This window comes from Pipistrellus hanaki (assembly GCF_964339955.1).
Source record: "Pipistrellus hanaki genome assembly, chromosome: 18".
Taxonomy (NCBI): domain Eukaryota; kingdom Metazoa; phylum Chordata; class Mammalia; order Chiroptera; family Vespertilionidae; genus Pipistrellus; species Pipistrellus hanaki.
In genome coordinates, this window is record NC_140520.1 from 34,529,967 (window position 1) to 34,553,211 (window position 23,245).

Consider the following 23,245-nt stretch of genomic DNA (forward strand, 5'->3'; position numbering starts at 1 on the left):
AGTGTGAGGCCAGGGAGGAGCTGGAGGACGGGAAGGGATTCCTCAGCTCCTTATAAGCCGTGGTCAAGAACGGCTTAGTTCTGCCTGGGGGCTCGGTCCCGGTGTGGTTACTTTATTCATTCTACACGATCCTAGGCTGCACCCGGCCCCAACTAGATCTCACAAAAGGCACCTCTAGAAAACATGCCGATCCGTACATTTCCTCGGAGTGGGGTCGGAGGAGCCCAAGGACACACAAAACCCGCGGAAGGAGGTGAGCAGGGCCACCTGGGGTGATGTCTGTACTAAGAACCTCCATACGGCCCAGCGTGGGTATGGAACAGAGCGGCTACTGAATCCATGCTGGTAAAGCCACGGTGCTGTTTATTATAAAAGCCAGGCGCAAACAGCCCCAGAACTGCTTGCCACAGACACATTGAAAACTCAGAGGTGTCCTCACCAATTTCTTCCATTATCAAATGTCCATGGCAACAGAACGCGTGAGGGAAAAAGCAGGGCGAGAGAGCGGCGGAAGCAATTTATTGCCACAAAGGGCCGAGCTATCAACGTTGAAAGTAAGTCATCAACGGCAGGCAGGGACGCACACCAAAGCGTTTCTCAGATCTCCGCTTGCCTGGACAAACACGCGGCTTCTCAGGAGTACGCCTTGGATCCGAGATAGCCGGGGAAAACGTTACAGTAATGGAAGGAGCGCTTATGCAACTCATTTTGAAATCAACAGGGGACTGTGGTTGGGACGGTGCAGGAGGCTGGAGCGCGGGCCTGATCGGGCTGATGGCCGCCGCGGCCCAACGCTGTGAGACAGAGCGTCCCTGCCGGAGGGGGGAAGCCAGGCAATCACGGGGCTCTGCTGACAGCTTGCGAGCCCGCAGCTGTGATTCCGGGGAACACAAGATGCTGTTATATATTTTCCAATTACAGCAAAGTCTTTTCTCTCTGCTCCTAAGAGGGAAGGCGGTTTATAGTCTAACAAACTCAAGTTGGAATCCTGTTCTAGCTATGTGGCTCTGGGCGTGTTTCTTAAACCCTCCGGGCCCCAGCTCACTCATCTGGTCATTATAAGAGCTTATCCTTAGGTTTCTTTTGAAGACTAAAAGAGATAATGCTTATAAACTACTGGGGATAGTGCCTGCCACGCATTAAGGACTCAAATAACAACAACAAAAGCAGAGTTTTAAATAAACCAGGAGGTATAAAATGGTATTTTGAGGGCTCGAGGCCAGCACACGGGCTTTAAGCCTGTCCTGCCAGATGAGGATAGCCACATGCTCCAAGTTAGACAATAGTGGCCCTAACAGAAGTGGCCTGAGAGCCAGCTTGATGAAGCTAAGCTTTGATGAAGGTGGACTTCCCCGTGTCACTGGAACCAGGGGCAGGTCTTTGCAGGTGGGGTGTCTGATCCAAGGAGCAGCGTGTGGAGCTACCACTCGGGTTTGCTGCCAGCTCTTTCGCACAGTGTGAGGCACCGGGCAGGCCAGCCATCTCTCTAAGTCTCAGTGCCCTCATCTACAAAGAAAAAATGCCCGACTTTCAAAAATGGTTGTGAGTATAAAATGATATAACCCAATGTATGTAAACACCTGCTCTATAGTAGGTGCCTCATAAATATGATAATTATAATCCCATCAGTAAGCAAGTGCAGTCACAACAAACTGTGAAGTGCATTAGTGGTAACGGATGTTGGTTTGTCACACAGCAATACCATGAGACTAAATTGGTTTCCTTCTCATAAAGAGTGGCAAGATACAGTTTTTGTTTTGTTTATTGTTTTAAATGTATTTTTATTGATTTCAGAGAGGGAGAGGGAGAGAAACATCAATGATGAGAGAGAACCACTGATCAGCTGCCTCCTGCATGCCCCCTACTGGGGATCAAGCCACAACTCGGGCATATGCCCTTGACCAGAATTGAACCTGGGACCCTTCAGTCCACAGGCAGAGACGCTCTATCCACTAGGCCAAACTGGCTAGGGCAGGGATGTTTTTCACATACAAGACTCCCTTCAGCAGGGAACTTGGACCACATGCCAGAGAATAAGCATGAATAAAACTTGAAAAACAGGGGGTGGGAGTCAGCGTTTACTGCAGCCAGGCCTACCCGCAACTCATTGCGAATACAGCACTGCTCCATGTGGGACGTTAAAAGTGTCCACCACCATCTTGGGAACCCAGCCTGAAAAAGGGGGTGGACTGGGGATGAGTGCAGACACTCCTCAGAAGGGTGATGGTGTTTGATTTGGCCCCTTCTTCCCTGTCCGTATGTGTATCCACAGGAGAATTCCTGGATGTGCTCCCACCTCCACTCCCACAGCAAACAGAAGCCTATGGCTGCATGTGGTCTTGCTGACCTGATGCAGTGGCTCTCACATGGGGCTGACTTTGTCCGCCAGGGACATTTGGCAATGTCTGGAGACATACTGACTGCCACTTTTTTGGAGGTGGCATTCCACTGGCGTCTAAACCAACCCGCGCCCCCCCCCCCCCCCCCCCGCCCCAACAACAAAGTGTCCAGCTGCAAACAGCAGCAGCGCCGTCCTCTCGAAGTCCTGGTCTGATGCAACGTGGAGGCTCCTTGTCTGTGGAGGGGCTTGTTCCTCACACCTGCCCTCTCAGGGCAGAAAGCGGAAGGGTTATGGCCGGCCTGTAACCCCTCGTGGGTGGCCTTATACAGAAGAGGGGGTGAGCAAAAGGCAAAGAATGTGAGTGGGAATGAGCCCAAAGGGAATCTCAGACTACCCTCCCAAAGCTGACGGGAGGATAAGGACAGTTTTTCATTCCAAGTCAACTCTTATTTAAAACCGATTTCCTTAAGCACGTAATTATGCTTATTTCCCCGAGGAACTCTTGAGGCGGAGGAGACCTGCTTGGATGATGGGGATGGAGGCCGCACAGAGGGCCTTATGGGGCTGGAAACTCTTCTGTGCCCTTTGAAGGGGCCTCGGGAGGAAGGACAGGGCAGATCCCTCTTTGTGAGCACAAGGCATGGGGAGGGCGGGCCAGGTTGGGACAGAGGACAGAGTGTGAGGACCTGTTGTACGATCTGAGGTCAGGGTCAGCGCGGACACATGAAGGCGGGGTGAAGCTTCAAGCCTCCCACCTGTCTTCACATCCTGGTAAATGGAGGGAAGGAATAACGGAAGTGGGCTGTTCACACCCTTCCTGCCTTCATGTGATCTCTCTCTCTCACACACACACAGCCCTTTGGAAGATACTCTGGGCTGCATTAAGAAACAGAATGAGCCGAAACCGGTTTGGCTCAGTGGTAGAGGGTCGGTCTGCGGACTGAAAGGTCCCGGGTTCGATTCCGGTCAAGGGCATGTACATTGGTTGCGGGCACATCCCCAGTGGGGGGTGTGCAGGAGGCAGCTGATGGATGCTTCTCTCTCATGGATGTTTCTAACTCTCTATCCCTCCCCCTTCCTCTCTGTAAAAAAAAAAAAAAAAAAAAAAAAAAAATCAATAAAAAATATTTTTAAAAAAGAAAGAAAAAAAAAAAAAAAAAAAAACCAGAATGAGCCATGCTATTGGGCAGGGCAGGTCGGAGGAAATTTTGATGAGAAGCATGTGAGCTGGACACCCCGAGGCTGGTGAGAGGCCCCCAGCCCTTGGGAGAGGAGCCCAACAATCAGGCCTTCTTTGTCCTGAGAGGGTCAAGGGCATGACCCACGTGGGGGACGTGGGCCTGGACAGAGGGCTGCATCCATGTGGGCCCCCCTGCCTGTGAGCATCGGGGACCCTGGGCTTTGGGGGTTTGTGCCCTTTTCACTGACCAGCTCTCCGGAAGACAGATCAGATAGCAGATACAGAGTTTCGGCGTCTTTAAGAGGCTGAAGGTGTGTGTTGCAGTCCTGGCCCATCCTCCCGCTTTCTAGAAGTGTAACCTTGAGACTCTGAGCGTTAGCCACCCTCGCAGGGCCATTCCGACAGCCCAGGGCTACTGTGGGGCTCACGGTAAGCTGCCGTGTGGAAGTGCTTTGTAAACTGTGAGGTGCTGGGCCACAGGAGCTGGTTCTTACAAGTTATTTATTCAAGGGAGCAGAGGAGGGACCCCCACATCAACCAGTGCAGCTCCAGACGGCCCTGCCATCGGAACCTGCCGGCAGGAAGGTCGACCGCCGTCTCTGAGCCGGCGGGGAGCTGGGGGCTTCGGGCCACTTCCCCATCGCCGGCCCCTCCGAGGCCCTGGCCAGGCAGCGGCTGGAAGAAGGGTGCTGGGCCCTACTTAGTCCGCTGGTAGAACTGGAAGACGGCTTTCTCCTGCTCGTACGTCTCGATGGAGCCGGGCCGGAGCCGCCGGATTTCGGCGATGGCGCCTTTGGGATCCAGGCCCTGCTCCTTCACCAGGTAGCAGGCCAGCATGGTGCCCGTGCGGCCGAAGCCCAGGGCGCAGTGCACTCCCACGGCCTGTGGAGGGCAGCGTGATGGGGGGAGCCTGCCGCCCTGCTCACACTCTCCTGGCCCTCGCTTAGGCCTGTCCCTCTAGCCCAGGGGGCTTCAAACTACGGCCCGCGGGCCACATGCGGCCCGCAGAGGAGTCCGATCCTGCCCGCCAGGTTTTTTGGGCAGTGAGCGGTTTTTTGGGCAGTGAGCGCAGCCGAGGTGTTACAGTAGGAATTAGTAGTTCATATAGTCTGGCCCTCCAGCTCTCTGAGGGACCGTGATCTGGCCCCCACTTTAAAAAGTTTGAAGACCCCTGCCAGGGCTTCCTCTGGTCAGGCCCAGGATCCTGCACACCTCACGGGGGCAGGAAGTGGCACTGAGTCGGGAGGGCTGCCTGGTACCTGTGGCTGGGAGGAGGGCACCAATCACCAACAGAGGGGCTGGTTGAAGGCCTGGGCTCCTGGTCTGCCTCCCCCTCCCCCCCACTACCTCCCTGCGCTCTCCAGGGTGGAAGGCACTGGCCACGTGTGCCCGCCCCCCCCCCCCCCCCCCCAGGACCTGACGTGCTGCTGGTGCAAACGGAGATGCGATGCAAAATGCACCAGGCTGAGAAGACGTGGTACCCAAAACAACGCCAGCACCTCACTAAGAATGCACTTTGTATGGATTACATGTTGCAACAGGATTTTTGACTTGCTGGGCTAAATGATATTATCAAAATGAATTTCTCCTGCTCCCTTTTTTTACCTTTTAAAACGTGGCTGCTAGAAACTTTAGGAGTACATGTGGCCCTAACCGGTTTGGCTCAGTGGAAAGAGCAATGGCCTGCAGACTGAAAGGTCCCAGGTTCAATCCCAGTCAAGGGCATGTACCTTGGTTGCAGGCACATCTCCGGTAGGGGGCGTGCAGGAGGCAGCTGATCGATGTTTCTCTCTCATCCATGTTTCTAACTCTCTCTCCCTCTCTGTAAAAAAATAAATAAAAAATATATTTTTTAAAAAGACTGCATATGGCTCCATTATATTTGGATGGAGCCCTGCTGTGGGGACTGCTCAATAGCCTCTGACTTCGGCCTTCCCCGGTCCCACGTCTGTGCACCCTTTCTCCTCCCCAACTCTCACCTGCAACCGGTTCTTCCTCTCCGCTAGCGGGTGCACCGGGCGCGGCCCTCCCCTGGGTTTCCCGGTTCAGTTTCACACGGAGCCTCCAGGCTCCGGTCTTCCCGATTTCCTCCCGGCTCCCCGTGTCCCCGACTCTGCTCCCCCAGCTCTCCCGGCTCCCAGTGACCCCGCTGCCCGCTCCCAGGGCTGCCCTCCGGCCTGACCGCCCGCTGACCTCTCCCCGGGCGTTCGCCTCGTCCACGATGTGCACGAAGCGGTCGATCTGCTCGGGGGCGGGCGGGCAGAAGTCGGCGATGCGCAGGCGGTGCAGCGTGAGGCCCGGGCAACAGTCGCCGTGCGGGGGCCCGCGCTCCGTCAGGGACACCAGGTGCCGCACGCCCTGGGCCAGCAGGAACCGGTAGTGCGCGGGCTGCCGCGGCAGCGCCAGCCCCGCCAGCCGGCCCGGGAGCACCCACGAGAAGTTGGGGGGCTGCACGCCCAGGCCTGAGGGAGGGCCCGGGACCGCGGGTCAGCGGGAGGGGCGGCCTGCACCGCTCCGCCCCCTGGCCCGTCCGATCGTCGGTCCGCCCGCCCGCCCAGGCCGGGTAGCCCCCACCTACCCTGCTCCGGCGCCTCGGAGGACCCCGCAGGCTCGGGGACACGCCCCGACGACATTCTGCTCGGCAGCCGGACTGGCCCAAGCGCACGGGGGCGGGGCCTAGGCCTGAGTGACGCAGAGGAGCACCTATCCGGCCCCGGCCCCGGCGGGACCCGAGCCAGACCCCTTGGTGATTGGTTGGATAGTCAATAAGGGGCGGGATTACGGCAGCGCGGAGATTGGAACGACGTAAATAGCCCAGAATAAAGCGAATGAAGAATTGTTTTCTGTGGATGAAGCCACCCGGGGTCGGACTCTGCTGCCCCCTGGCGGTCGGTGGGGTTGATGGCACCACAGGCAATCCTGCTGGCTTGGCCTCTTAACACCAAGGGGTTGAGAAATGGCAAATCTGCTTCCTCTTTGGAGAACGAATTTCCTCTGGAAATGGCCATGACCTTCTCTCTCAGTGAATTTCTGAACACGTCCAATAAGAAGGAATCGTTGGTGTACGGAGACTATTCTCATTTCTTTCATTGCTGGAATTATGAAAAATCCTGGGTTGCCATGGGGTGTCCTGAAATTTAAAAATTAACAAATCGAGCATTTAACTGTATGCCAGATGCGATTCCAAGCAGTCACATGTGGTAACTCATTCAATTGCCATAATAATCTAATTATGAGGCCATCTTGTGAACAAGTTATAGATGACAAACGGAGGCTTCGGAGAGGTTCCGGAGCTTGACTGAGGATGACTGATGGCTGGGGGGTTTGAAACCAAGCATCCCAGCTCCACAGTCTTTAACAACTCGGTATTGTCTCCTCAAATGGAAGGCTACTGCCTGCCTCTTCGTGCAACCATCCTCATGTCCCCACATGTCATCTGGATTAAACGTTTCAGAATTTCTTAATTTCTCATGGCTAGAGGCCCAGTGCATGAAATTCATGCATGGAGAGGGATGTGTCTCTCAGCCCAGCCTGCACCCTCTCCAATCTGGGACTCCTCCAGGGGAGTGGGACATCCCTCTCACAATCCAGAACTTCCAACTGCTTGCCTGCCTGCCTTCCTGATTGCCCCTAACCGCTTCTGCCTGGCAGCCTGATCACCCCCTAACTGCTCCCCTGCCAGCCTGTTTGCCCCCAACTTCCCTCCTCTGCCGGCCTGGTCACCCTAACTGCCCTCCCTGCAGGGCTGATCGCCTCCAACTGACCTCCCTTGCAGGCCTGGTGCCTCCCAACTGCCCTCCCCTGCTGGCCAGCTTGTGTCCATATGGGGACAGGATTTCTGACCACATGGGGGCAGCTGGATTGTGTGTTGGAGTGATGGTCAATCTGCATATCACTCTTTTATTAGATAGGATTTTCAGGCTCTATGAGCCACCCTCCCCTGGGGAGGCTAGAGTTTTTCATGTGGGCCTATGAACACAGCGTCTCAGCCCATATCCTCATTTGAACTATGTGCTTCTGGTGACACAGACTGACTATCCTTATGAAAACACCTTACTGAATTTGCTTACATACCAGGCCCCATGCCAAGTGTTTTCTGGAAGAACCACAAGGGGAAATATTTTTGTATCCCTTTTGTATCTGAGTAATCTGAGGCTTAGAGAAGCTGGTTAACTTGGCCAATGACACACAACTCGTAAGTAGCTGGGCTGGTTGAACCAAGGTCTCCTTCATTCCAAACCTGGGGCCCAGCCATGAAGATCTACTTCCCTCCCTCTGGCCCCTCCTACTCCTGTCTCACACATTTGACCATGTAAAGCTCTGGTTCTAGCAGAATGAGAAGGAATTGCTCTTCCCTCCAAGTTCAAAGCCTACTCGGACCCTATGGAAATGCACTTCCATTTACCCAGACAACGCCGAAGCATTGCCTCCACCCGCTCTCCCCAGGTTCTAGGAGCTGCAAAATCTACCTTTTCCTCGCCTTCTGTGCATTCACAGCCCTGATTAAGCCCTTCTCCTTTGCACTCTCATTTCCCACACAACTCCTGTCGATCTTTCTGCCTCTCCCAATCCATCCCTTTCTCTCCTCTGCGGTAACTCTCAGCCACCAGCCCCTCCCACACCCCCAGGGTTTCTGGTTGCACTGCCTCTGCAGACAAGTATCCACAAGACCCTGTGTCTCTTCCTCATCTCCTTGAGAACCAGCTCAAAGCCCACCTTCTCCAGAATGAAGACATTTCTGGGAGAGACATATTCTCTTCTCTTCTGAGCCCCCAACAGGGACTGTCCCCCACAGCGGATCCCTGGAGGCGTAGAAGTGCCTCCTTCCATGAACCTGGGCCTTCTGGAGAGGCCAGTGGTTCCTTTTGTAGGCATTCATCTCCCTTCTCTACTGCTCCCCCCTCCCCCTCCCCCAACCCTCTTATCAACAGACCCAGGGTCTCTGCCTTGGGCTGTGTCTCATTGTCAAGGATTGATTCCTAGTCAGAGCACATGCCTGGGTTTCGGCTCAATCCTTAGGAGGCAGCTGATTAATGGTTCTTTCTCATCATTGATGTTTCAATCTCTTTCTCTCTTTCCCTTCTTTTCTGATATCAATAAAAAAATTTTTTTTAAAAAGGAAAAACTTAATTTTGCAGTAAAACTAACATGTGCAAAATAAGTCAGTGGGGGAAAGATGAGCTTGGGTTAAAACCACCAGAAAAATCTTATAAAAACAGTGGGGTATTCCTTCCATTTTGTTCTCTGTCCATTGTAAAATATTGGAAATGACTTTCATTGAAAAGCTCAACAAAACAGTTCTAGGGCATTCTAACTGCACTTTCCCAAGCTAATAAGAATCTTTTCATCTATTTCTCTTTCATGTTTGAGGCCCAGCTTCCTGAGGGCTTGATGCCAGTGGCCGTTAGAAGTGAAGCCAGCATCAGAGGATTCCTTCCTCCAAGTAGGTCCCTGTGTCCCACTAAGGCAACAGGTTGCTTGGGTTTAGGTTCCTGTGGCCTTTGGACTGTAGTCAGAATCCTCAGGGCCTTACATATTCTGATCTTTTGTCTAAACACATTGCATACTTGGGACCCGACATTCTGGAAATTGGATTGAAGAAGGGATGTAGTGGTAGTCAACCTCTAAGATGGCCCGCAGTGGTTCATCTTATGCCCTGTCTGGTCTTTTCCACATTGGTAGTACTGGTTTTTGTAACCAGGGGGACATTGTGGAAATAAAGATGTGTGACTTCTTAGGCAGTCATAAAAGACACCTTGGCTTTTGCCTTGCTCTGTCTTGGAAGAAGCCAGCGGCCATGTTGTGAGCCTTATGAAGAGACCTATGTAGTAAGGAACAGGGCTTCCTACCAATATCATGTAAGGGAGATACCTATTTTGGATGTAGAGCCTTCAGTCCATCAAGACTTTAGATGACCTCCCCAATATCTTGACAATAACCTCATGGATTCTCTGAGCCAGATCTACCAGCTAGGCCTCTCCTGAGTTTCTTACCCTCAGAAACTGAGATAATAAATATTTATTGTTTTGAGCCATCAAGTTTTGGGATAATTTTAAATGCAGCCACAAGTAACTAATAGAGATGGGAATATAAATGAAAGAAGAGAAACAATTTCTAATAAATTCAAGAAGTAAAAGAAAATTAAGTTTACATTTTGAAAGAAAAAATTATACTATGAACAATTGTGTTGTGAGTGTGTGTGTGTTTGCTGGGAATGGGGTGTTGTGAAAGGTCAGTGCAAATTGTCCACATTTAGAGAAACTTGCCTTGTAGGAGAACCAGCAGAACAGTTTGGGTGTGGTTTGTGTGTGCATGGTGTTGGAAGTATGGAGGTTTTATGTGGTATTCATATAAATAGGGATGATATATAAATTATTCAATAACTGGCCCTGGAACTGGAAGCAAACAATGGACCCTCCTCCAGTCAGCACCATTGCCTATAAACAATTAGTGGAGCTATCCTGTTGTCTACGGGATGCACTCCAGTGTGGACTGTAGAGGCTTTGACATGGTCTTGGGTGTGGCTAGATTACCTTGGAGATTTTGATTAAAGTCCTTCCACAAGATGGCACTGATAGCTTTTCCTTGTTTATATTTCTCTTGTCTTTTTGAAAAATGTGTAATTTGTGTACTGTTAGAGACCATACAGTGACTGAAATCTCATAACTCACTGGTTGATTTCTTTTTTTTTTTTTTTTTTTTTTTTTTTTTTTTTTTTAATAAGTTTTTATTTTTCATATTACAAATGTTCCTTCCTCCCCCCCCCCCACCATTGCTCTCCTCCACCAGGTTCCCACCCCACCCTCTGCCCTTTCCCCTCTCCCCATTGTCCTCATCCATAGGTGCACAGTTTATGTTCAGTCTCTTCCCACGCCCCCCTCTCCCCTTTTCCCCAAGAATCATCAGTTCACTCCCCTTCCATACCTCTGATTCTATTATATTCAACAGTTAATATTGTTCATCAGATTTTTTTAATTTCCTTGGTTTTTAGATTCACTTGTTGATAATTACGTATTTGTTGTTCATAATTTTTATCTTTGTTTACTTTCTCTTCTGAAAGAACCCCCTTCAGCAATTCATATAATTCTGGTTTGGTGGTGATGAACTCCTTTAGCTTTTTTTTATTAGTGAAGCTCTTTATCTGGCCTTCGATTCTGAGTGATAGCTTTGCTGGGTAGCTTATTTTTGGCTGTAGGTTCTTGCTATTCATCACCTTGAATATTTCTTGCCATTCCCTTCTGGCCTGCATGGTTTCTGTTGAGAAGTCAGCTGACAATCGTATAGGTGCTCCTTTATAAGTCACTACCTTCTTTGCTCTTGCTTCTTTTAATATTCTCTCTTTATCTTTTGCTCTTGGAATTTTAATAATGATGTGTCTCGGTGTGGTCCTCTTTGGATTCCTTTTGTTTGGAGTTCTGTGCGCTTCCTGGACTTGTAAGTCAAATTCTTTCACCAGGTGGGGGAAGTTTTCTGTCACTATTTCTTTCAGTATGTTTTCGATATCTTGCTCTCTCTCATCTTCTGGAACCCCCATAATTCTGATGTTGGTTCGCTTGAAGTTGTCCCAGAGGTTTCTTACATTATCTTCAATTTTCTGGATTCTCTTGCCTTCTAGCTTCTGGGGAGGAGTGTCTTCTGGCTCTTTATGTTCCAAATCTTTGACTTGATTCTTGCGATCTTCCCTTCTGTTTTTAGGACTCTGTAGAATATTTTTTATTTCAGACAATGTATTCTTTATTTCTTGTTGATCCCTTATCATTTCTTGTTGACTCCTTATTAATTCTAGTTGATCTCTTTTCATATCCTCATAGGCCTTATCCATCTTTTCTAGGAAATTCTTGAAAAACCTTATAAGCGTAGATTTGAACTCTATATCCAGACGCTTTTTGTCCTCCATTTCTTTCGTTTGTGATCTATTTTGTTGTCGCATTTCGCAGTTACAGATGGGACGGGGTTTCAGGGTGGAGCCTGCAGCTTTGGCTTCCGTCAGCCCCGCCCTATGCGGGTCCTTCAGTGCTCGCTGCCCGCGCCTCTGAGAGAAAGGTGCCCTCGATTTTCGCCTGCTGCCAAACAGTCTATGCTCTCCCCCAATGAGCCCGGTATTGGGGTTCAGTTCAGTTGGAAGTGGAGTTGGAGGTGGCGTTCACAGCAGTCTGGAGCCCCAGTCTCCTTCCCGTCAGGGCAATCCCGCGGCACAGCCGACCGTCCCTTCTCTGGGGGCAGTGTGCGCGCCTCCGGGACCTCCTTTCTCCGCTACCCCGGGGTTCCGACTTACAGCCCAGCTCCCTATGGCTGAGCCTGAGTCCCTGGGGTCTGGCCCAGAACTGGGGTTCAGAGCAGTCAGGGGCCCAGCACAGTCGGAGTTTTATCTCCTTTCCGCTAGGGAACGCCCGCCAGGCACTCGGCCTCCCTCCTCTCCGGCTCCGTCCTCTCCGCGTGCGCCGCGTGTCTCCGTACCTTAGGCTTTTACAGCTCCTCCGCGCTTCCTTCTGGTTTTCTCCTTGCTTCTCGTTGTAGGATTTCCAGTCAGTCGACTTTCCTGTAGTTCTGGGTAATGTCCATTTTATATTTTAGTTGTATTTTATTAAAATTGTTGTGTGCGGCTGCGGCTAGTTGCCTACCCGAGCAGCCATCTTGGATTCCCCCTCCCGAACCCCCTGGTTGATTTCTTGTACATCTGACAATTCTATCGCCTTCGTGGCACTTAGAATTATGTTGTTCCTTTAGAACATTCAGGGAGCACATTGAGACTTTATGCAGGGATATTGTGAGGTTGGTGCCTTATCACAGAAGCTAGGATGAGGGGATTTGGAGATAGAGCAGAAGCTGGGGGCTGGGCTTTAGTTTCTGCAAAGCCACCCGACAAAGACAGGTGAGAGAAGAGAAGCAGAGGAGAGGGAGCACTCAGTTAGATAAGAGTCGCCGGTGTGATGCAAACCATTTGAAACACTCCCTTACTTCTATTGTTCATGATGCTACAAACTTTGATTTGCCTTGGATCTGAAAGAAAGAGATTACTGGAAATCTTTGCATTGCTGTTTTCACAGTATAAATGTCCAAAAGAAACCTCAAGAGATCTGGTTTTAGTCCTCCATTTCTAGGTGAGGAAACTAATGGTCACTCAGTTGGCCCAGACCGGGACTCAATCCATTCTATCAAACATCACTGGGTCACAAAACTGTGTGACCTAAACCAAGTTAAACTTTCTAAGCGTTAGCTTCCTCATCTTCAAACTATAGATGTCTAAAATGACATGAAATCTCATAGTTCTCTAGTTGATTGCTTGTACGTCTGACAATCCTATCACCTTCATGGCACTTAAAATTTTTTCTTTAGACCATTCAAGAAGCACATTGAGACTTTATGCGGGGATGTTGATTATTAAGGATTATTGATAGAGTTAAATAAGCTAGGGATATGTAAAGTACCTAGCAAAGTGCTGGCACATAATGGGTGCTCAAAAGATGGGAGCTACTGCTACTGCTACTACCACCATCTTCATGAGATGATTTAGAGCTCCTGAGAATAAATGAAGAAATTACACTGATGTTGAAACATCGTTAATGCCAAGGGTGCAACCATAGGATGCTGTGCTTGGCAGAATTCTAAAGTGGTCTCAAATCCCTTTGAGGAGAAGATATCACTCCCATGATTGTTAAGTTACAAAAGGGGGCCAGGTAGCAAGATAGCCTTCATGCCTCGAGTGGTTCCCAGCTGACAGCTACTAAGGAAGCGGGACTCCAGTCCTACAATGGAAGGAAGTGAATTCTGCCAGTCTGAATGAGCTTGTGAGGAAGGGTAGTAAGGAGACAGGGAAATTCCTTGTCAAGTGGAATAAGGGAAACTGAGACAAAATAATTAAACGAGGCCAAACCATTTGAGAAATTTACAGTCAGACAATGAGTTACAGGTTCTAGGTCATCCTTGGGACAGAACAGCCTTAGTCCCAGTCCCCCTTCAGTGACATTCTTGATGATGTTCCTTAAAAATGAAACTAACCAGAAAACAAGCCCTGACCCCTCTATATGCACATTTTGATAAATCAACATATTAAAGGACATACCTGAAAAACTAATGAATAGTTTGTTAAGACCCTCCCTGAGACCTCCCCTAGGATCCCAGCTGGCCAAAGAGAGACAAAAAGCCTCAAGACAAAGGAGCCGCCACCTGCTCTCACCAGAGCATGCCCAAACCTTTCGTCTTTGCTGTTTTCCTTCTAAACTCTAAGGAACTCTGTGAGATTTACAACTGGAGGAGCTGAGGGCGGTGACAGCTGGACCCTGAACCTGTTTACCCCCTGAACTTGTCTCCGAGGCCCCCTTTTCTCTGACTTTCTCTCTCCTCTTGCTTCTTTTACCTTAAGCCCTTCCTTATTTCATTGTCCCCAGCTTTAGTAAACATGCTCGCAAAAACACCTTGGACTCATGTTGTGAAATCTTTCCTACATGAAGTCAAGAACTCACACACAATGGGTGGTCCCTAGGCAGACCTGCCCGGGGCCCAGACCCCGTTTGATGGAGACCCTGGGCAGAGGATCCGGCTAACTAGAAATTGCATTACAGAACTGTGAGATAATAAATGGGTATTTTTTTTTTTTTAGCCATGGGTAAGTTTTTGGCAATTCATAAGTTATATAAATGTCTATTTACCATGCTAGATACTTGAAATTAATATAATATTAAATATCAACTGTAATTGAAAAAAATAAAGAAAACAGATACAGATCCCCTATTCATTTTCTTATCTTTAATATGCTGGTTTCAATACTAGACCTTTAAGGTTATTAAATTATCTTATTTCTTGTCTCTTTCCCTTTGCTGCAAGCCTTCCAATCTACAAAACTATAGGTCACATAGGTCCATCTTTCAGTGCAGATGCAATAAATATAATCAATCATTGGGGCTCAGGGACTGTCGATATCTGATTTCGTCCAAGCACCTTTCCGGCTCCTGGCTGTTCCTCCAGCCATCATTGGACTAGTGCTTCTCCGTGTGCGAGCCTCAGTTGAGCAGCATTGATATCCTCTGAGAGCTTGTGAGAAATGCAGACTCTCAGGCTCTGCCTACGACCTATGCCTGAGAAGCCCTGTTTTAAAATCAGCTTGCACTGCAGCTCTGTTTTCTGCTTGACCAGCATTGGTAGCACCTAAAATATGGCCTGGCCACAAGACGCCTTGGGCATCTCTAGGCATCTCTTCTCCGGCGCTGAGAAACCGGCTGAGCTGGCCGCGGGCAGAGCATCCAGTCAGCACGGAGTGAGGTCTACAGAGGCCTGATGGGCGTGGGAGAAATCCGAGGTCAATTAGAAACAGCCAACCGACTCTGATTGGAACCATCTATTGTTTTATCTACAGGGTAGGAGCATGTCCAAGAAAAATACACTTAGATGTATGTTGTGACTTTCCTGTTTTGCTCAAAGGAAGGGCTTGGTTCCCAGATTTCCTTTCTGGAGGAAACCTTGTCACATCACTTTTCACTTTCCCCACCTTTAAAGTGCATTCTAGGCATAGCAGAAATTGTCTGACTTATCATCCTTCCCTGCAATTTTGAGGGAAAGGTAAAGGAGCCATGGACCACTTCCTATCACACCACTCCAACCACCCAGCAGACTTTCTTTCTTTTTATCTTTAGTAATTTGAGGGAGGGAGAGAAAGGGGTGGGGGTGGGGAGAGAGAAACATCAATTTGCTGTTCCATTCACTTATGCATTCATTGGTTGATTCTTGTATGTGCCCTGACTGGGGATTAAACCGACAACGTTGGTGTATTGGGAAGACGCTAACAACTGAGCCATCTGACTAGAGCCCCGCAGACTTTCTTACTTAAAAAAAATTTATTTATTGTTGAAAGTATTACATAGTTCCTCCTTTCCCCCCATTGACTTCCCTCCAGCCACCTACCCCCTGCCCCAGGCCTTTAGCACCCTATTGTCCATGGCCATGGGTGATGCATATATGCATACAAGGTCTTTGGTTGATTACCTCCCACACATCCACCCTTCCCCACCTTCCCTCTGGGATTCTGCACTCTGTTCCATGCTTCCATGTCTCTGTATCTACTCTGTTCTTCAGTTTATTTTGTTAGTTAGATTTCACATATGAGTGTGATCACGTGACACATGCCTTTTTCTGACTGGCTTATTTCACTTAGCATGATACTCTCCAGGTCCTGCCATGCTGTTTCCAAGGGTAAGAGGTCTTTCTGTTTTTACTGCTGCACAGTATTCCCCCGTGTAAATGTTCCACAGCTTTCTTATCCATTCATCTGCTGATGGCCCTTGGGCTGTTTCCGGACCTTATCTATTGCAAATCGTGCTGCCTAGAAGACTTTCTTTCCACCCAGATCCCATCTTACTGGAATCTCCTTGGAGCCTCTCACCTCCAGGGCTCTCTGGATTGGCCTCTACACATTCTCCTCTGAGTGGCTACAGTGACTTTCATAGAGCACAATCTTACTTTTCCAGTTTTTCAGTAGCTCCTATCGCCTTCAAGAAAAAAGACCCGCCTGACCATCGTGGCTCAGTGGTGGAGTGTCGACGTATGAACCAAGAGATCATGGTTCGACTCTCAGTCAGAGCACAGGCCCAGGTTGTGGGCTTGATCCCCAGAGGGATGCGTGTAGGAGGCAGCCAATCAATGATTTTCCCTCATCATTGATGTTTCTAACTCTATCCCTATCCCTTCCTCTCTGAAATCAATAAAAATATATTAAAAAAAAGAAAAAAAGTCCCGACATTTCTAGACTGGCAGAGATAGCCCCTCCACGAGGAAGCCTCTTGCTTCTCTCTGCAGCCTCATCTCATTACTCTGCAAATGGAGCTCACACTCTGTCAATATCCGATTCCCTCTGGGCACCTCCCCAGCTCCTGGCTGTCGCTCTGACCTTTAGACCAGCGCTTCTGAGTCCCTGTCACATTAGACAAGTGCTGGTCCTCAGCGAGCAGAGCTCTGTCACGTGCCTTTGCACCTGCAGCTCTCTTTACAGTCCTGCTTCTGCCTTCCTCACCTCCCTCAAGACTCAGTTTGGAACACTCCACTCTACACAGGAAGCCTTCCCTGCACCCTTATAATTCAGGTATTGTATCTCCCTTCTGAGCTTTTCAGTATCTCCAGCAAAATATTTATTACACTATGTATTTAAGACATTTAAAATATTCATTCCTTTTTATGAAAATAAATTTTTATTGTTAAAATATTAGGATTATATATATATATATCTATTAGGATTCATATATATGTATATATACATCTACATCTACATCTATATGTGTATATACATCTACATCTACATATATATATGAAAAGAAAGAAATGATTACCTAGTGCCTATTTCTATTAATTGGTATTTAAAGAGACACCACTCTGTTTTTCCAGATATGAAGGAAAACGATACAAGGAGCTAGAGGTTTACATACCTGCTGCATGGGCTGTGGTAGCCACAGTCCCAGGTGATCTTAGCCTGTGACATTTAAGTGAGAGGCTCTCAGAACCTTGCCCGGAAGGAAGCCACTCCAAGATAAAGCTCAAGAACTTCTGGGAGTCTGGCAGGCATGGCTCAGTGGTTGAACATCAATCTACAAACCAGGAGGTCATGGTTTGATTCCTGGTTAGAGCATACACCCAGGTTGCAGGCTTGATTCCCAGTGTAGGGTGTGCAGGGGGCAGCTGGTCAGTGATTCTCTCTCATCATTGATATTTCTATCTCTCTCCCTCTCTGAAATCAAGAAAATAAAAGAAAAAAAAATAACTTCTGGGAATTCCCACCAATTATCTCCGTCCTTAGCACTAATGAGGGGAGTCTCAAGAGACTCATCTGGACTGGGTTTGAAGCTTCTCCTCTGACTGTGCACTTGACCACCTCTGGAAAGTAATGGCCTTTTCTCGCTTTTGGAAATGTTGCTCTTAGCATCTTTTTGTGGCTCAGTGGCCTTCATAATGAGGGACATTGATGCTAAGTTTATAAGAGATGATTCACTTAAAGATAACCACAGTTTGGCGCACCACTGTTTATGTGTATTTGTGTGTGTGTGTATATAAATGAGTAATATACATATAAAATGTCTCTTCACTGGGATCTCTCTATCTGAATGTCTAGAAACATTTCTCCCCTCTGGCTCCTGGGAGGTTTGCTTCTCTGCTCTTCAGAATACGGCACTGGTTTGATGACACCCTGGAGTGTCTTCATTTACTTCAGGGAATACCTTGAAATTTACAAAACAAGGTTAATTGAAATTCATTTTTATTTTAAAAATTAAACAGACATTATATCGTAACCAGAGGCCCAGTGCACAACATTTGTGCATGGAGTGGGGGTTGGGGTCCCTCAGCCCTGCCTGCACCCTCTCTCAATCCAGGACCTTTCAGACATCCCTCTCGAGATCCTGGACTGCTGGCTCCTAACTGCTCACCTGCCTGCCTGATGGCCTCTAAAACTCAAGCTTCTTCTTTTTTTTAATGTTTAATATTAATATTTCTTCTTTATTTTCCATTTTAAAATTCAAGCTTCTGGAGAACACGAGGCATTTAACATTACCCCATATTACTAACAGAGAGCAAAGCATGGTAAACACAGCAAATACTTAGTACTTTTGGGCTTCTGTACACACACTTTCCAACCAGGCATGTTTACATAGGCAGTCTCCAAAAACTTGAACTGGAAAAGCTAAAAGTAGGGTGCTCAGATTTCAGGCATCAGGTGCTATTAGCAGAATTTCTATCCCGATTAAACTAATTCTGAGCTCTCAACAGTCTGGACCAGTGGTTGGCAAACTCCTTAGTCAACAGAGCCAAATATCAACAGCCATTGAACTTTCTTTTGAGAGCCGAAAACCGACTTCTGCGCATGGGCCATGAGGTTTCAATTGCACTGTATGTGAGTGCCTACACTCAAGGGACCAAAGAGCCACATGTGGCTCTCGAGCCGCAGTTTGCCGACCACTGGCCTAGGGGCGTCCCTAACCGCTCCCTCAGGATCAGGGCCAGCCTGAGCAAGGGGCCATGGTGTTCTGGTCTCTGGTCGTTCTGGCTGTTCCACCATTTCAGTTGCTGTGCTTTTATTATATAGGATTACAGTACAGGCGTGTGCTGAAATCAGACTAATAAATGCCCGCTTTAGAGAAAAATGAAGAGGATGGTGGTGAGGTTAGAAGGGACCACAAAGGTGGGTTAGTCTGACTTTTTCTGAAACATTTCCTTCTAATTACCGGTAGTTCCAGGTTGGTATTTCCCCAAATTAATCATGTTCTTAAATTGGGAGTAAGGATTAGGGGGGCTGAAAGTGCTCAATATTCAGGTCTATCTTCTGTGTTTACCACAGGGCCTGGCACAAAGAGGGTGCACAGGAAACCATTTGATTGACCTTGTGTTGGGGCGGGGCATAGTGGTGGTGGCTGAGGAGGGTGCACAGCACATGGGAGTCCAGCTCTGTGAGACTGGAGGCCATGAGATATCTGCAGAGATGGTGGCAATGCCATTCAAGTTCCATGAGAATGTACATGTCTAGAATGTCAAAGAGGAAGAACCATGCATTGATCTTATGTGAACGTCCTGAGGTCTGCAATTGTCTTTTCGTTAACTATTTGTGCACATCATCAGAACAAAGTTAGATGGATCAGTTAACATTGTCAGTGTGTAAATATTAGTGACTTACTGCTGAGGGCACAGTCCAAGGTCATAGTTGCAGGAAGGGAAATTTGAATTTTGCACGAGGCCCATATATTTGAGGCAGTAGAGCTATTGTTGGGTTCAAATCCCGCCTCTGCCATTTAAAGCAATATAACCCTACTCAATTGCTTCATATCTCAGTGACCTCTTCTATAAAGTGGAGGAAATCAGGGGGTTGTCAGATTAAATGAGTTACTCCATGTAAAGTGCTTTGAATAATGCTTGGCACGATGAGAGATCAATAAATGCTAGTTCTTGTCATCATCAACCTCACAACAGAATCTGCATACTTATTAGGCACCTCATTTAGGTTATTCATTCACCTTGGCCCTCATCTTGGAGCACTTTAGTGGCCTGTCTGGTCTCAAAGGATAGGTTCAGAAACTCCTGTTGCCTCCTAGAGTGGAGTAGGAACATCATTTTCAGCGCTGGACTTGAGACTCAGGCAAAGGGCTAATCATATAACAAAGCAAGAAACAAGCAGAAAACCACCACATGCAAATTGAGTTGTTAGTGAATCCCTTAGCACACTTTGGTGAGGGATGCTGCTTTATGGAGAAAGATAGTGCAAACGTACCTCGATTCTTAGAATCACAACTGGTAGCAAGGGAAAAACGTGTCCTTTAGCAGTTTTATAGTCTATCGGTCCTTGAAGGCAAGACATTACATTAACCAAGAGACAGTTTCAAAATGTGTTCATTATTTCCCACTCCCGTTGATAAAAATCAAACCTCTTCCAGAGAAAATGGTTGATGGGAAGAGAACCTTTGAGGCCATTAAAAGACATTCTTGATTCTCTTTATTTCAGTGAAAAATGAAATGTGCCTATGTCCTCAGATGAGAAAGACAGATCAGTCCCACATCTAATATTAGCAAAATTTAAATACAGGGTCTGAATGCCAGTAATTCTGTCCAGTTCCTTTTTTTTTTCTTGTGCAAATACTGAGGAATATACCTTATATGATTATTCAGATGTTCAAATAGTTTTGTAGGATCTGAAAAATTTCAATTCATACATAATTTATTTCTAGGAAACAAAGTTAATGAGTTAGAGTGATTTATTTGAAATTCATTATACCCTAAAGACCACTTTTGGCCAGAAAAGATATTTGATTTATAAGAGGATGGTGGGATAAAAGTTTTTTAATGGTTAGTTTTGTTTTATAGTATATGGATCTCTAAGACTATCATAGTCTAAGCCTTTCTAACTCCTGCATTTCAAAATTCCTCAATAAAACAAATATATACCAAATGTACCTCAGTAAACAAGTTATCAGGTTAGGTGCTTGGATGGGGATACAGAGAAAAGCACATTTGCATTTTACTTCTGTAGTAGATTGCTATAGTCACAATCCCAGTGAATCACACCTACCAAGATCCATATCCTGGTATATTCCTCCACCACATCGACACTGCGCTCAGCTGTGCAACTTGCTTTAGCAATGGGACATAAACAAATGGAATTGAAGGAAAGGTTTGATGAGCACTTGCACATGGAGACTTATCCTTCTGGAACCTGAGATCACAACACCTTGGAGAAGCCCAGAATGAATTCCCATGTAGCTGGAGAGGCCAGTTTAGTCCAGTCCCCCAGGCTGCCCTGACTGAGTGCAGCTTCATGAGTGACCCACGACAGGAGCAGTAGAAAAGTAATCCAGCAAAAATGCACAGAACTGTGAAAAGTACTAAGTTGTTATAGAATCAAGTTTTGGGTGGTTTGCTACACAGAAATGGAAAACTGATGTAAAAATTAACACCCGGAAGTGGTATGTTGCTGTAACAGAAACCTAAACTGTGTGGCATTGGCTCTGGGACTGAGGGGCTGGCAGAAGTTATAGGGGCACCATGGAGCACATTAGCGGAGCCTAGGAGACCTGAGAGGAAACTGTTCTTGGAGGCTGTAAAAGGGCAACCTGTGTGATGCAGCAGTGGAACCACTGGCAGCACTGCCACTTCAGTAACTTGGAAGACAGAAAACGTACTCGATGACTGTGGATTTAGAGAAAGATTCACATTTAACTTCTTTAGAAGTTATCTATAACAGGGTATGAGAAGAGAGAGATGAAAGAAAGAAAGAACTGATCTGTTTGCAAGCAGAATTTAAAGCACTAGTAAATATGGAGGGCCCAGGATATGCTGGATTGGGGAATAAAACTGTAAGGTTTAAGCTGCAAGAAACTGACCACCAAGACATGTTAAAGTTAAGTTTATTAAAGTAAAGTTTATTCCCCAGTAACGAGCAGGACTCATTACGGAGGTAGAGAAATCAGAATTGAAGGAGTGGGGAGGGGTTTTGAAAGGACCCAGCCCGCTGCCTTCACAGATGTAGATGGAGAGAAGCAACACGTGACTTAAGGGGAGGAACAGGAAAGGGTTGGACCCAGGGCGGAACAGGAAGGGATGGGCTCCAGGGCACTTTGGCACACACTGATTGGTGGTTCAATGTCTTGGGGATGTCTGTGTGGCAGATGCCAGTAATGTCATAACTCAGCCCACCAGTTGGGAGGAGGGAGGATCTCACAAAAACCATTCCACATTTCCAGTCTCTATAACTGGCAAACATTTCTCAAAGTACCAAATGGCCTCAGGACACAGACAAAATCAAGAGTGTGGATTTAAGACTTTGTTAAAACCACAGAAAAATTTAACATGGATAACAAACACTCTCAGCTCGACAAAAACTGTTTCTATGAGTTTTAAGGGCATTTTCCCAGAGCACTTTTACATGCTGACCTGCTGACCAAAGTAGAGGCCTGTCTAAAAAAAATGATGATAAAGTTTTGTATAATTAAATGGACTATAATATGGTATGGTACATAGAACGCCCACAAAGTTTAAGAGGAAACTTTAGACCAGTTTAGACTAAATGGTACAAAGCAGTTCAAAAATAAAAGCGTCAAGAAACCAGCTGAGAAAATTACTCAGCTGCCAATATGGGTTGTTGCTTATTGAAAAGGAAAACCATCTCACAGGCCAAAGCCAGTCGCTCCCAAGCTCTATTCAAGAATGATCTCCAATACCCGGAGTAGGAGGCCCTGACGCTTGCCTGGCTGGATTTCAGAATTGCTATGGACCGGTGACTGCTATGTAGCTCCCTGTTCCTTTGCCTTTTATTTTATTTATTTTTTGATATTTTACTTTTTAAAAAAATATATATTTTATTGATTTTTTACAGAGAGGAAGAGAGAGGGATAGAGAGTTAGAAACATCGATGAGAGAGAATCATCGATCAGCTGCCTCTTGCACACCCCCTACTGGGGATGTGCCCGCAACCAAGGTACATTCCCTTGACTGGAATCGAACCTGGGACCTTTCAGTCCGCAGACAGACACTCTACCACTGAGCCAAACCAGTTCCGGCTCTTTGGCCTTTTAAATGGGAGTGCCTATTGGATGTTCCATTCTCACTAGAAGGTTTTATATATAAGATGAAGTTCTGATGATGAAGTGAGAATAATGTGCTATAGGGTCTCATAGCTGTATATAAAGATGCTGGATAATAGATGAAGTGTTAATGGACTTAAGGAGAATAGAATGATACAGTTGTAGTTAGGCAACTTAACTTTGGGGCTCTAGTACTACCTTCTCAGAATCTTTGTTTCTGTACCTGTGAAATAGAGATTGCATTGCCTATTTGATCAGATTACTATTGGGTATCTGCACAGATTATACGCTTTGCAATTCCTGGCACATGGCAGATGCTCACCATATGTTCATCTCTTTCTATTTGATTTTGCTTTGTTCACTGGGAAACGTTGCATTGAAGAGTCCATGGGATCTTGGCCTTGAGAATTATGGAACAGCAACTTCAAGATCAGAAAAACCAGAGAAACTGGGTCCATGGTTGCAGGGTTAGGAATCTCTAAACCAACACCAAGGTTTAGAGAATTTCTGAATTGGTATTACTTTTTATGTGCTTTCATTGGTTTTCTCTATACATTATGTAGTGTCTCGGTCTTTGGCATATTCTTCCTCTCTCACTTGTCAATAACACTCTATCCTCCTTTCTACTTTCTTAGCACTCTACTTGTCTTATAAATTGCTCTTCAAATACGAATTCCATCC

At 47.1% G+C, this 23,245-nt stretch overlaps 1 protein-coding gene across 1 annotated transcript; it reads right to left on the reverse strand.

Annotated features, from left to right (window-relative positions):
* Positions 1-4,004: 4,004 nt before the first annotated feature.
* DUSP23 (dual specificity phosphatase 23) lies at positions 4,005-6,217 on the reverse strand. The gene is made up of 3 exons (XM_084865463.1): positions 6,100-6,217; positions 5,715-5,983; positions 4,005-4,403 (listed from the first exon to the last, which is right to left on the reverse strand). Exons 1-3 carry the CDS (start codon positions 6,152-6,154, stop codon positions 4,218-4,220), a joined length of 510 nt encoding a protein of 169 aa, XP_084721589.1. The 5' UTR covers positions 6,155-6,217; the 3' UTR covers positions 4,005-4,217.
* Positions 6,218-23,245: the final 17,028 nt, after the last annotated feature.

Excerpts from the sequence above, each read along its gene's own strand:
- DUSP23 (XM_084865463.1), bottom strand. The coding sequence starts at position 6,154 with ATGTCGTCGGGGCGTGTCCCCGAGCCTGCGGGGTCCTCCGAGGCGCCG. Across the intron at positions 5,984-6,099 it reads CTCCGAGGCGCCGGAGCAGG|GCCTGGGCGTGCAGCCCCCC; the intron begins GTAGGTGGGGGC and ends GCCCTCCCTCAG. Across the intron at positions 4,404-5,714 it reads AGGCGAACGCCCGGGGAGAG|GCCGTGGGAGTGCACTGCGC; the intron begins GTCAGCGGGCGG and ends TGCCCTCCACAG.